The sequence below is a fragment of the Pseudophryne corroboree genome, chromosome 7 (assembly GCF_028390025.1).
Source record: "Pseudophryne corroboree isolate aPseCor3 chromosome 7, aPseCor3.hap2, whole genome shotgun sequence".
NCBI classification, from domain to species: Eukaryota; Metazoa; Chordata; class Amphibia; order Anura; family Myobatrachidae; genus Pseudophryne; species Pseudophryne corroboree.
The window spans coordinates 432,091,433-432,105,855 of record NC_086450.1 but is presented as its reverse complement, the minus strand read 5'-3'; the positions used below and the strand labels follow the sequence as shown (position 1 = coordinate 432,105,855).

Sequence of the window (14,423 nt, the reverse complement as noted above, 5' to 3'; positions counted from 1 at the left end):
CTTTGGAAGTCATCATCACCTGACTGCCAGACACAGCAGACAACTCTGAAGCCACCTGACCTGCCAGACCAGAAAAATCACCACTAGACCACCAGAGACCTATGTCGACATACACACCAAAAAAACAATGAAAAAATCATGTCGGTATTTTGACCTGTCGACATTTGACATGTCGGTATTTTGACCTTGCCCAGGTCACTCCACCCAGCTCCACGTTAGGCGGGCACTAGGCCCGTGGGTATAGTCAGGCCTCCGGCCTGTGTGCATTTAGGGGGAAAGTAGCCCAAGTGAGCGTGTGGAAAGGTGGGCAGGATGTACGGTGCCCACTCCCCAGTAATTCTAAAGTAGTTTTCTCCCCTCTGCGGAGGAGCGGTCTAGCTCCACACACGTAGTCATAACAGTTAGCAGATAGGCATTTAAAGGGACAGCACCGTTATATATTCTTGTACTGTGATATTGTGATGAATGTTGGTTACGTGCAGGGCGGAGCTCGTTATAGTTGTGTTTAGAGTTTGCTGCACCACACACACACAGAGTTAGTTGGAGGGCTCTGTTGTTGTTGTTGTTGTAGTTAGTGTAGTGGTGTACACAGGGCCGGTGCTAGGGTGTTCGGCGCCACCCTGCAAATTATAAATTTGCGCCCTCCCATATTTTACAAAGGGACAGCGTGCGGCAAAAAGTGGTGTGGTCTCACAAAGAAGGGGCTTGGCCACACAAAAGTAACCCCATTTCAAATTACGGCAAACAGTAGCACAATCTTATTCACATTACCCTGCGCATAGTAGTGCTGTTTATACACATAATGTCCCCAGTAGTGGCGCCGGTTATACACATAGTAGCCCCCGTAGTAGCGCCGGTTATACACATAATAGCCCCTGTGGTAGCGCCGGTTATACACATAATAGCCCCTGTGGTAGCACCAGTAATACACATAATAGCCCCGGTGGTAGCACCAGTTATATACATAATAGCCCCTGTAGTAGTGTCGGTTATATATAATGTCATCAGAAGTGCCATTTATACAAATTATGCCCCCCTCCCTCCCACCAGTGGTGGGAGTAGAAAAAATGTCTTAGTGGTACTGTGTGCGCGTGCCAAAGGCGCTGCGTGCCAAAAATGGGTGTGGCCAAATGCCACATGGGGCGTGGCCAATGAAAATGGGGGCTTGATACACACATGGGGGGCATATACACATATGACCCCAATACTGCCAGATACACATATGCCCCCACTGTGCCAGATACAGTATGCTCCTTTAGTGCCTGATATGCCCCCACAGTGCCAAATACACGAATGCCTCACAGAGCCAGATACACAAATAGCCCACAGTGCCAGCTACACAAATGCCCCCAGCAGTGCCATATATGCCCCCACAGTGCCAAATACGCCCCCACTTTGGCAGATACACATATGCCATCAGTGCCAGATATGCTCCACAGTGCTAGATACACTGTGCCCCACAGTGCCAGATACATAGTGCCCCACAGTGCCAGATACATAGTGCCCCACAGTGCCAGATACACAGTGCCCTACAGTGCCAGATACACATTGCCAGATACACAGTGCCCCACAGTGCCAGATACACAGTGCCCCATACACAGGACCCTACAGTGCCAGATACACATTGCCACACAGTGCCATATACACTGCCCTACACACACACACACATACATACACACACATACTGTAGATACACATACACATAGATAGTTACACACACACACACACAAACATATACACATACACACAGATACACACACTTTCTCACTCACGCTCCTTCAACATACTATCTAGCTCGCTGGATTTGTAGCAGTTTCTGTCCTCTTCTGTCTGGTCCTGTGTAGCTCCAACCCTCAGCACCGTTTAGCTCCGCCCCATTTTTGGCCAGCGCCCAGGACACTGACTGACACTGCAGGGGGGTAGGTGGAAGCTTCAAGCTGCCGGCTCCACAGCCTGTCAAATGGTGTGACAGGCACAGCAGCGTACAGCAGCAGCAGGGGGCCCTGGCGCAGCAGCAGAGATGCAGAGCACGGAGAGCGCCTCTCCAGTCAGGCGCCTACCTGCTTTGCATCCCTTTGCTGAGCGGGTAGCGCCGGGCCTGAGTGTACACCAGGCTAGGCCCTGCACGGTAGTGTGGTTCTTATCTCCTTACAGGGACCTGTAAGCGAAGAAGGAGAAGTTCAGCGTGCAAGATTTGCGACGGTGAGAAACATCTCTGTCTGTGTGTCCCTTTCTGTGTGTGTCTGTTCCCTATCTATCTCCTTTCCATCAGGGCGAACAGTGATAGGTGAAATTCAGGCTCTGAGGCCAAGTGCCGAGGATGACCTTCACCTAGCCCGAAAGTTCTACTTCCCTTAGTTTCGGAGGGCATTTCAGTCCGCAGTTTGGAGGAACGGCACTCAACAATCTCCTTCCCCCTTGGTCATCGTGTCTGTGTCCATTTGGAGTTCCAGGTCTGTTGGAGTTTCCACGACCTGAAGGTGAGAGGGTGCGGAGCCTGGTAAGTAGTGAGTCTACACCTGCATGGCTGCAGGCACTACACCGAACCGTCACTCTCACAACATTACAATATTCTCATGTTGACATAATAAACCACACCTAATATTGCATCAATACATTATAAAAATAATAATCTGTGTCCTATACTATGTTTTGGATGCATCTAACACTATGCAGATAAATAGCAATAAAGCACATTTCTCATAACAGTCATTGTATGGCATCGCTCCTTCATATTAGAGATGTGTGTCGACCCCTGTGTGTTGGTTATAGATCTGTATTAGCTTTGTGTTTTGGTTTTGTATATATATTTTTTTGTTTCCATTGATCAAATAGCTAAAATCACATAATTTGGGCATTTTTTTGTTCCTACAATATTATTAAGGCATTTGTTTCCCCCAGCACACTGAATCATAACCGTAACCAGATATAAATTCCACATGATAACAGAATTCAGAGATCTTCGTTTTTTTTTTTTCCACTGGTATGCTACGCTGGGCTTTCTGGCTTATGCTGGTGTTTTGGGGTGCCACACCCTGCACCTAGATATAGCGCTAGGGACCCCAAATATACAGAGACGCCTTGATGCGGCTTTGGGGCTTATTCACACATTTGCGCAAATATGTGTAACGAAGATCTCTGAATTCTGTTATCATGTGGAATTTATATCTGGTTACGGTTATGATTCAGTGTGCTGGGGGAAACAAATGCCTTTTTTTCTTGCTTAGAAATACCCCTCCCTTTCGAGCACCTGAATGATATCACTAAGCTAATTGAGCATCTACCAATATATACAATATTATTAACCTCAATAACATCTATTTCCAGTCACCTCTGACCACCTCACAGCTCACAATATTGTTTTCATCCCGTTTAGGCCAAAGGCTGCAGTGAGCTGGCTGGTTACTAAGCGAAAGAGTAGCGAAACAAACAGCAGTTTAAAAGGCTATAGCACATCTATAAGGCATCTATTGATTTATTGCGATTAACCTTTGCATAACCAAATAAGCTAGCTTATCTCTAAAATAAAGACACGGACAAAAATAAGACATGGACAACAACTGTGTTAGTTTAAAAGGTCATTAGGTATTTATTTATTTAAGTGGAATGACCCTTCTGGTAAGGGATGGCAAGGAAAACGCTTGATGACCAGCTCTAGCCAATTGATGTTATAACAATAATGGCGGCGACTTAAATGCCCCAACTTCTATAATATGAGGCGACTAAAATGCCTCATCCGGCCAAAGGCATAACCTGCATTGAGAAGGCAACACCACCCCTCACTATGGCAAAGCGTGACCATTTCCTATAGAAAATGCCAATCGTCCCCCAGTACGGGCAGAACTCACTCGCCATCCTTGGAAAGGGTAGGTGCCCCTCAAAGACCACTTATGACCCATGTGGCCGCTGGTCAAAAGTGCCTTCCCACCACTGCCAGGTTCTAACCCCATTGATAAATGGCCCAACAGAACCGCAGCGGGCCATCCAGCACCAAGAAAACTACAAACTGGAACTAGTCCAAACAGAAAAAATGGTCCAAAGAAAAACCTCCAAACCTGCCTCAGACAAATGGACCCCGTCCCGTCTAAATTACAAAGAATTCTCAGTCAACAGCAATGGGTGCCGCACAGCAAAATCATCGCTAGCCCTAACAAATGTAGAAACTGCAAAATTAACCTTCTTCCGGGCCTTGTGAATGGCAATCAGGCTGATGAAACCCCTCCGCTGCATTCTAGGAACTATGTCAGACCATAAGACACAAACATCAGGCCACCGGGCACGTAAACAAAACAAATCTTCCCTGACCTGAAGTGTCAAATCAACACCTTTCCTCTGGCCTATGTCATTACCCCCTAGGTGAATTATAACAACGTCTGGACAAACCCAGCACCGCTCTTTGTCAAAAAGCAACGACAATAAACCAGACCACCGTAAACCCCTAACTCCCAGCCACCTAACACTCTGAATCAGAGCTGGATTAAGGCTTCGGGGGGCCTGGGGTACTTAAGACAGGGGGGCCCTAAGATTTAAAATTAAAATCATGTGAGTTCCGGTAGCAGGTGCTGCTGACAAATGTACCCTCTACCGCCCCTGCAGCGGCATGTCTGTCGCCGGGCCTGCTGACCGAGCATAGAGGGCGAGTGTAGAGAGGGAAGGGTCGGGTGGATGATGGACGCGGGTGTAGAGAGCGGGTGTGGTCGGGCGTAGCGAGCGGCCGTAGGTAGCGGGATGTCTCTGCGCGCAGGAAGCCGTAGAGAGCGGGCTGTCGGGCTTACAGTGTAGTCACAGTCAGGAATAGAACTGCACGCTCGGCAATGAGTCAGCTACAGTCGTGTGTGAGGGGGTGTTGGACATTAGAGGGTGCGCACCCCCCCCCCCCCGTGCGCACGCCTATGATAAATATGTCTATAATACATATATATATATATATATATATATATATATACACACAACACACATATATATTCATACGCGCGTGTGTGTGTGTATATATATATATATTATATATACACACACACATATTTTTATATATATATATATATATATATATATATATATATAAAAACCCAGAACATATTGTAATGCAGCCTTACATTTTTTTATGTGCTTTTGTACAGGTACAGGTAGCCAAGGAGTCCTCTGAGCTGGCTGAGAATGGGTGCTGGGCTTGCTGCTGCCTCCACAGAGTCCACGGGCGGCTGTTCGACTCCTCCCTCCTCCTTCCCTGCAGCCTGCGCGCCCAGCCAATGACTGAGCCGCAGGCTGCTGTTCCTCACACTATTGGACAGCTGAGCCGTCGCTCAGCTGTCCTTCTATCACAGGCAGTGGAGCCGCCGCTGGGAGCCGGGAGCCAGAGGCGCCAGGGACGGCTATCGCTGAGCTGCCCTGTCGCTGCGTGTGGCGCCGGCTCCCGGGAGCGCAGGGCAATATCGCAGATCGGATCTCTGTTCCGATCTGCGGTGCCGACGGGGGGCCCTTTGAAAAAAGGGGGCCCGGGGTACTTATCCCCGGGACCCCCCTCTTAATCCAGCTCTGCTCTGAATGCCTGAAAATTCAGCGACTCGTGCAGCTTAGGGGTGACGCTCCACCCAAAAAATTTAGGAATGGCCCACTATCCAAACATGGGAAGATGAAAAATTAGGAGCTGAAAAAGAAACAACCTAATTGTTAGCATGCATGACAAGAAAAGTATACACAACTAAATAACACAACTGCAGAAAACAGACCCAAGTGAAGATGAAAACTTTCAAAAAAACCTCCGGTGGACTTGTAGGACAGTCAATTGTAATTAGCCCACTAACGGAGGAAATAAAAAAATAAAAAATTCCTTCACGCCCCCAGATCCGGAACACTAGCCGTTCCAAAATGGGCAGGCAAACTACGTTTTCGGGTCAACGCCAACGGGCGCATATTACAACTTATCGACACGAACATAAGACTTATAAGCAGTGGACTTCCAACGACCCATTTTTTGAATAGCCAACGTGGAAAGCCCGCTGTCGGGGTCCCAAGTAGCTACCCCTATCCGAAACTAATGCGTTCCGTAGTCCGCCACATTGAGCCCTAAATGCTTCAAACAACTTTTAAAAACAGCAGTGAACTGGAAATGAGTAAGAGGCAAAGAGTTAGAGTGCAGCAAAATTTGAACACTGGCCACTGGCCTGGCGGGCAAATAAACCTCTGTTAAGCTAACGAGGCACAAGGCAGACTCAGGGTAAGCCTTCAGCGACACCCATTTGCCCCGGCCCAACTGATCCGTCTTGGACTGGGCAATCTTACACATGATTAGCCCGTCCTGGCAGACCACGTTCTTAAAAAGAAGCCCAGTGAGGAAAACTTGTTAATGGCCACCAGTTTGCTAATCCTGAAGGCGCCAAAAAAAAGCAAAAGAAAATGCCACATGAAACAGAGATGCCTCTAACTCGTTTCATGCCACCGCAGAAAGCGCAGCCAACAACTTGCAAACAAATGCAGGTCAACAGGCCTGCGTGCATCAGCAACTAAAGGGCTCTCCCTGGCCCACCCTCTCAACGCCTTATCCTAGATGAATGACTTTGTGGGGTCAACTGTCCCTAGTAGCCTAGCATGAAAGGAGATCCCAGTGATGGATTTGGACATAGCCACCCTGGATCTGCCCTGTAACGGCCCCACACGTACCCGAGGAAGCAATCCTCTACAGACCTACCAGAAACTAAGTGAGAAGTAGGAGTAGGCCCGGGAGGTAGAACATGCCAACGATCTCACCGCCAACACCTTCAGGCCTGTTCTACAATCTGCCACACAGAATGCAGACAAGTTAGACCGAGAGCCAAGGCTCCCGGGGCTAACTCCCAAAACCTCCGGAAATTGAAACGCGATAAAGCATCTGCAATACCGTTGTCAACACTGGGAACGTGCCTGGCCGTGAAGCTGATGTTAAATCGCAAACAGGTCAGGACCGTTGATCATTTACCACATGAACCACCCCCAAATTGTCGCACCAAAAAATGATCGTATGATTAGCCATTCAAGGCGACCATAATTTGACCGCCACAATGATTGGGAACAATTCGAGCAAAAGCAAATTCACAGTGAAACCCTGTGCCACCAAAGGCTGGGGCCAAGGAGCAACACACCACTCGCCCTGGAAAAAGGCACCAGAACCCGAGGAACCCATAGCATCAGTAAAGAGCTGCAGGTGGGGGCTGGCTACCGGGGAAAGGGGCCACAATAACTCCCTGTTAAAGTGCTCCAAAAATGACGCCCAAGGTCGTCCTTAATCTCCCGAGACAGGCGAATGGTGTGGTGTGGCCTGTTCAAAGCAGCGGTGGCCCTCTCCAACTTGCGTCAAAAAACCCTGCCCGTCGGTATGACCCTACAGGCGAATTTGAAGGAACCTAAAAGGGACTGAACCTGATGGAGCCTGACTCTGGTCCTGCCCAAACAATCCCCAATCAAACAACAACCCATAGCCGTGTCAACTTCAATACCGAGATAGGAAAGGCAACACGTAGGGCCCTCAGTCTTGTCTGCCGCAATAGAAACCCCTAAACTCTGAAACAATCCGACCTCAGACAGCAATACGCTCTTGCAAACTGAACTATCTCTGGGGCCTATGAAGAGAAAATCGTCTAAATAGTGAGCAATACCGGCGTGACCCGTACTCTATTGGACTCACCAGTGTAAAAAAACTACTAAATTTCTCAAAATAGGCACAAGAAATGCAACACCCCATGGGCAGGCACTTGTCAATGTAATAGGCCCCATCTAGCCGGAAACCCATAAACCGAAAGGAATCAGGGTGTAAAGGGAGGAACCGGAAAGCCGACTCGATGTCAAGCTTAGCCAGCAAGGTGCACGCACCAAATCCCTGAACCAGCTCAAGAGTTTCGTCGAAGAGATGATAATGCACCCTACAGAACTCATCAGGAATCGCGTCATTAACGGATCCGCCCCGCGGGTAAAACAGATGCTGGATCAAACGGAACTTGCCTGGCACCTTCTTGGGCATGACCCCCAGAGGGGAGATGCACAAGTCGGGCAAAGGTAGAAAAGGTAAAGGGCCGCATATCCAACCCAATTCCACTTCCGCGTCCACCTTCCGCCTTACCACCTGCAGCGAATCCAGAGCAGACTTCAAATTCCTGAGAGACACCACCAAGACTGAGTCGGGAATGGGCAACTTGAAACCATAACAGAAACCGTCTAACAAAAACCCAGCCTCAACCGGATGAGGGTAACTCGACAGTCACTTAGACAGCTCTGACACTATTATAGGGGAAGGGGCCTTAATGAGCACCATGGGCGGGGTCCCCTTGCTCAGCAAGGCGGCCGCCAGGGGCAGACTTGCAGTCCTTGGCTGGGTGGCCTGCTCCGCAGATCTTGCAGGAGTGGCAAAAAAACGGCATTTCACCCCCCTATCACATTTTTAATCATTACACGCGAAACGTTTACCCTTAGCTGATGTGCCCGAACCCTGTTTGCTACCAACAAAAACCTTTTTGCCAGGGGCTTCTATCTGCTGTCGGGCCTAGTTGGTGACTTCCAACCAAACCTCAACGTCCTTACACCCCAACCAGCGGGGGGGGGGGGGGGGGGGGGGAGCAGAGCGCCTTGGCCGTGGCATGGTAGGTGTAGAACACTAATAAGGCACAAGGAAAAAAGCAGATAAGGGAAACCCAAAGTGAATGCAGGGTATAAAAGAAAGAGAGTGAGGAGGAAAAGATCACAGGAGAGAGACACAGGGAGACCACTTATCTGCTCTTTCCAGGCATTCAAAAGGAAGTGCTGGTGATGTAACTGCCTATATATATACCTCCCCTAACTACCCTGATAGGCTAAACTAAAACTCAATCAAAACCCCTCGAGGGGGAGCTAATCTACCTAGCAAACAGTTCTCTTCTTTAACCCATCACAAACCAAAGACTCCTTATATAATTTCGTGACTATACAGCCCTCATATACTCTGCACATTGCCGCACAGCAGTGGTAGGCAGGATGACAGTTTAATAAACTATACGTCCAAGATTGTTTTCATTAATCAAGAACTAGCTCAGAGGCCGAGGGCAGTACGGGTAAATGGAGGTGGAGTATATAGTGGAAGGAAGGTAAAAGAATGATCGATTGAGTGATTGATTATTTGTTGATTGATTATTTTAAAAATTGACACATGGGGGTATATTTACTAAGCTACCGATTTTGACCGATTTGGTGTTTTTTGTTCAAAGTGTCATCTCGGGAATTTACTAAACTCAAATCTCGGCAGTGATGAGGGCATTCATATTTTTTTTACGGCTGTGTAGTAAAAATACGAATGAATACACCATCGGTCAAACGCTGTTTAGGTATTGAACTCGGTCATTTACTATGCATTCGTATTTGAAATCTCTACTGTGAAAATGCATTTGCGGCCTTGAAAAAATACAAATCGTAAAAAAGGCTAAAAAAAAGTAGACCTGCTTTTGAGAAGCGTGATTACATGTGTTTCCAATTATACATTACTCTCACCTGAATTTTTTGGCCTTTAAAAGGGACCCTAGCACATTTTTAACAACACTCACTCTGAAATGGCTGCTGCCGTGTGTAGTACTGATTTCTTGTTTGCTGGGGGATACCTGAGACTGCTCCATGAGGCTACAATAAACCAGGGCCAGGAAACTGAACATGGTCAGCAGGTTGTACAGGTGCCGCGGAGGCTGCGCAGGCCTCGTTTTTTTAGGGGGCGTTTAAACTTGAATGCATTGGCCGATGACCTGGTCATACAGATGTTCCGGCTAAATAGAAACAACATTTTCCGTCTGTATGACCTTGTCAAACTGGACCTAGACCCTGAGACAGCACGCTCTCGCTCTGTCTCAGGCCTGCACAAACTCCTGGCTGTGTTGCACTTTATGGCTACTGGCAGCTTCCAGGCTGTGACTGGCGATGTAATTGGTATCTCACAGCCCACCTTTTCAAAATATTTAATTCAGGTGAGTTAAAACATACATACATGTCTATGTCTAAGTGGTGCTTCTGTTATGTAATATAAAACAGTATTGTATTGGTAACAGGTCATGACACTCACCTTATATTTTGTAATGTCCACTCAGGTTTTGGATGTCTTGGATCCCCACATAGATGCCTCTATCTGCTTCCTTACCCAGGAATCGCAGTGGCATGCAGTCAGGGTAGCTTTCTATGAGCTTGCTGGCATGCCCAATGTGCTGGGTGCCATAGATTGCACACACGTTGAGCTGAGACCACCTAGGGGCAGGCAATATATTTATACCAATAGACATCTGGGCCAATCCACTAATGTCCAGGTGGTTTGTGATGCAAATCTAAAAATTATGAGTGTTGTTGCGGGTTACCCTGGCGGCTGCCATGACTCCTTCATCCTCAGTCAGTCATCCCTCTTTGATAAGTTTGAGGCCGGACAAATGCCTGATGGCTGGCTGCTGGGTATGTTCCAAGTGTGTTGTGTGTATGTGTGGTAACTTCAACCTCCTCATTTTTTTATGTTATTTCCCATAAACCACATGTCCTAATGTTGCCTATATCTGTCTTTCAGGTGATGGTGGTTATGGCTGCTACTCTTGGCTCCTTACTCCATTGTCCCAACCTGATTCTCCTGCTGAACACAATTATAATAATGCACATAAGTCCACGCGGAATGTGATAGAAAGATGTTTTAGGGTTCTGAAATCTAGGTTTCGGTGTCTGGATAAGTCTGCAGGGCTTTTGTTGTATAGTCCCTCAAAGGTGACTAGGATTGTGTTCTGCTGCTGTTTTCTTCATAACATGTGTTTGCGGCAACATCTGCCACATGTTGTTGATGAAGAAAACATTCAGCAAGTAGGTGAGTTAGAAACATCTGGCGACAGTGTGAGTACAGATGTAGGGAGGCAGGTAAGACAAGAAGTGATTCTGCGTTATTTTAACGATAAGTATTAATTAGTCATAAATAACCTTGCCTAACCACTATTATAAAATGTTTTATAGGTGTGAATTCTGTTTGTGTTGCGTTATTGTTTGTTATTTCTCATGTTGTTTACAGTTAGGCAATAAAATGTATAACTTACACTGTCACTCATTAGCAAATGAAACAATACACATATTGCGTGTGATTAATTTATTACCTTAAACACAGGCATTTTTAGTGAATCAATTACCAAAACATTATTTTTTAAAGTAATATTGTACTTGTTGCTGCAGCCTTCATCATTTCTTTTTTTTGTGTGTGCTGGGTGCAGAGGATTGGGATGGTCCGTTGGTCCTGGTTCTGCTGGAGCGTCTAACTGGGGAGGTAACTGGGGTCTGGCTTGGTGTGGTTGTTCCCGAGCTTGAGCTTAGTTGGTGGGATGCCAACACATTAAGGCTTTGGCTCAGGTTGTTTAGGCTTGCAGTGAGTTGTGTATTAGCGGCAGTGTTGTTGGCAATAATTCGGGAGAGGTTTTCGTTTATCAGTTGGTTGTGTTGGATAATTTGTATGAGGGCTTGTTTCTGCCGCTGTTGCTCATCCATGATGCGTTGCAGATTGGCTTGCATTTGGCTGTTATCTGCCCTCATCTGCTCCATTGAATTTGCAATTCTGCCAACTTGAACTATCAGTCTGCCTGAGTTCCGACTGAGTCTAGGCAGATGATGGGGCAGACTGGCAAGGTATTGGGTGTGGGTGTTCAGACAGGCATAGTGTTGCGCCTGTTGTGTGGCCCAACTGCTCCAAAACTCTGGGGCCAGTTGTGGCTGGGGTGTTGTTGGGCTCAATTGGGGGATGTGGGATGTTTGGGGTGGTTGGGTTATGTCCTGCGGCGTGGTTGGCTGGTTTGGATCTATCGCTTGCAGGTGTAGTGTGTACGAATCCTGCAAGTCAGTTTCCTGCTGGGCATCCTCGGGCATGATGGGTGGTTCTGTATGGGGTTGAAGACAGCCACTATTTAGTAAATATTTTGCATTGGTCTTTTTATAGGTTTACGTCAACATGCATTACTTCTTAATATTCATGTTGGAAATGATAAATAGATTGTGGCCTAAACTTAACAATGTAGCTCACCTTTTTGTAGAAATATGTGGCTTCTAACGTTCCCTACTCAGTTGAAAAATGTTTCTGGGAATTGTTGTACTCTGAGCCATAATTAATGTGCTAACACGAAGACACTCGCTCAGGTTAGAGGAGAGGAGATTCCGCACAATACGACGTAAAGGGTTTTTTACGGTAAGGACGATACATGTTTGGAATTCCCTGCCTGAGGGAGTTGTAATGGCCAACTCAGTCAACACCTTTAAGAATGGGTTAGATAAATTCCTAATGGATAAGGATATCCAGGGTGACGGGGCATAGTCACGCACTATGGTTATTATTTAAAAAAAAAGGGGTAAAACGTAACGGCAGTCATCAACTTCAGTCAAAATTTTATACAAAATAATCCTGCATAGGAGACCACAAATAGGTTGAACTCGATGGACAATTGTCTTTTTTCAACCTTAGATACTATGTTACTATGTTACTAACTCTAACAAATACAAATTACTACATTTACATATTGTGTATGAAGCTTCCTTTTGTAAAACACACACAATACAATAAATGTGTTGAGCAATACACTCATACATTGTTCAAGGCAGTCAGTGGTCTGCCCAAAACTTTAACAAATATAGTGCAAATAATTGAAAATTAATAATATGGTTGAAAATGTCTTAAGGTGGCCTATGTTTAGAACTGGTGATGTTGGGCATGCAAAACAATTGGATTAGACTTAACATTTATGTAGCTGTTTCGAGCAAAAAAAAAAAAAATTGGTTGCTATGGCCAACATCACATCTGAAAATTTTTAAAAAAACTAACGTTACCCCCATGTGCTTGCTGTTGGTGATTATTACAAGGATGACTGTTTATTTGTAACACATTTTTTTTGGCTGTGCACAAACAGTGGGGCAGATGTATTAACCTGGAGAAGGCATAAGGAAGTGAAAAACCAGTGATATGTGCAAGGTGATAAAGGCACAAGCCAAACAGCTCCAATATGTAAATTAACAGTTAGGATCTGTTTGGCTGCTGCCTTTATCACCTTGCACATATCACTGGTTTATCACTTCCTTATGCCTTCTCCACGTTAATACATCTACCCCAACGTTTTTAAACTTATTTACAATCAATTGTTATGTTTACTCACCAGACAGCTGAGGGGATTGTGGATCCTCGCTTTGTGGACTGGCCAAAATGGCTTGTGGTGGAAGGGGCGACACTGTAGAGATGCGCCGCTGTGGTGGTGAGGATGCTGCTGGAGATTCAGCCTCAAGCCGGCGTCTCTTGGTAGGTATCTTATGGAGATTATCCGAGCCCTGTGATGGTCGTCTTAGTGGAGGGGTGTTTGATGAAGAAGGACCTATGTGATAAGATAAACATTAACATTCTGCTTTTCTATGTGTTTTCCGAATATGTGTATAGACTACATTCTTACCTGCATCGCCAGCATCTGCATCTCTTGGCAGTGTGGGTTGTGGCCTGGCTGTGCTGCCTCTCTTTCGTACTGTAGAAATATGAAGAATGTACTAATGAACATACTATTATGTTTATATGTTTATGCAAAATCCTTATTGTGATGTAAACATATGAGGAACCTGATGAGAAGTGAACCAAACTATGCTTATGCTTTTCTTCCTGACTTCATTGGGTGTGTATAGTTAAATTATGAAACAATTACACCAACCAATCCATACACAAAGGTGCAGAAATAACAATATTATACTACTTAAAACCCAACCGTGGTAGCTTAACACAACCAGAATATTGCTCTGTATTTCACATTTTTTTGCTGCTAACAACCAAACACTACCCCCAAATACAGGGTATATGTGCAAAATTGTAAGCATAAAATTCAAATATGCATGAAAAATCACATCAACCACACAAAGGACAACCCAGAAATGTAAAAAAAAAAAAATTGGCAAAACACATGACTCACACTTCATTTAAAGACACCAACAACAATTTTCTTTTGTATTAAAAATCCAGAAAAAGCCCAAGGCCACCTGCTAAATTGACAATACAAAGGATAAAAACATAACTATTTGTGATTAAAACTACATCACCAACACATTAGAAGAATGAACCAACTTACAATCACAATTAGCTAGAAGACATTTCAGACAACTAAGGACAAAGCACAGATGTTGTAATTATAAATAAACAAAAATGTTAAACTCACCATCCTGCCTTGGGCGATCCAAATCCCGGACATGAGTCGCACCAACCACTTCTGGCGGAATAAGAGTACGCACAGGCTCCTACCAATCCCGATATGACGCTCGGAAGGGGTGTCCACCCCCTGTTTGGCGGGCTGATTTAGCCTCCTTAGACATCTTAGCCTTGACACGGCGCTTGATGTCGTAGAATCGCTTACGACACGTGTCCTCGGTCCTCCTCACCACACCCTCACTATTAACTGCCGCAACGACCTTCC

The 14,423-nt window shown here is 45.9% G+C and overlaps 1 protein-coding gene across 1 annotated transcript in view; it reads right to left on the bottom strand.

Moving 5' to 3' along the window:
• Window positions 1–11,113: 11,113 nt before the first annotated feature.
• Window positions 11,114–14,423, bottom strand: part of LOC134943829 (uncharacterized) — an 85,254-nt gene continuing 81,944 nt past the window's right edge. Inside the window, exons 3-5 of the mRNA XM_063932437.1 lie at window positions 13,422–13,490; window positions 13,134–13,346; window positions 11,114–11,870 (exon numbers count right to left, since the gene is read on the bottom strand). Coding sequence (XP_063788507.1) covers window positions 11,182–11,870; window positions 13,134–13,346; window positions 13,422–13,490 — 971 coding nt within the window. The 3' untranslated portion in view covers window positions 11,114–11,181. The remainder of the gene's footprint in view (window positions 11,871–13,133; window positions 13,347–13,421; window positions 13,491–14,423) is intronic.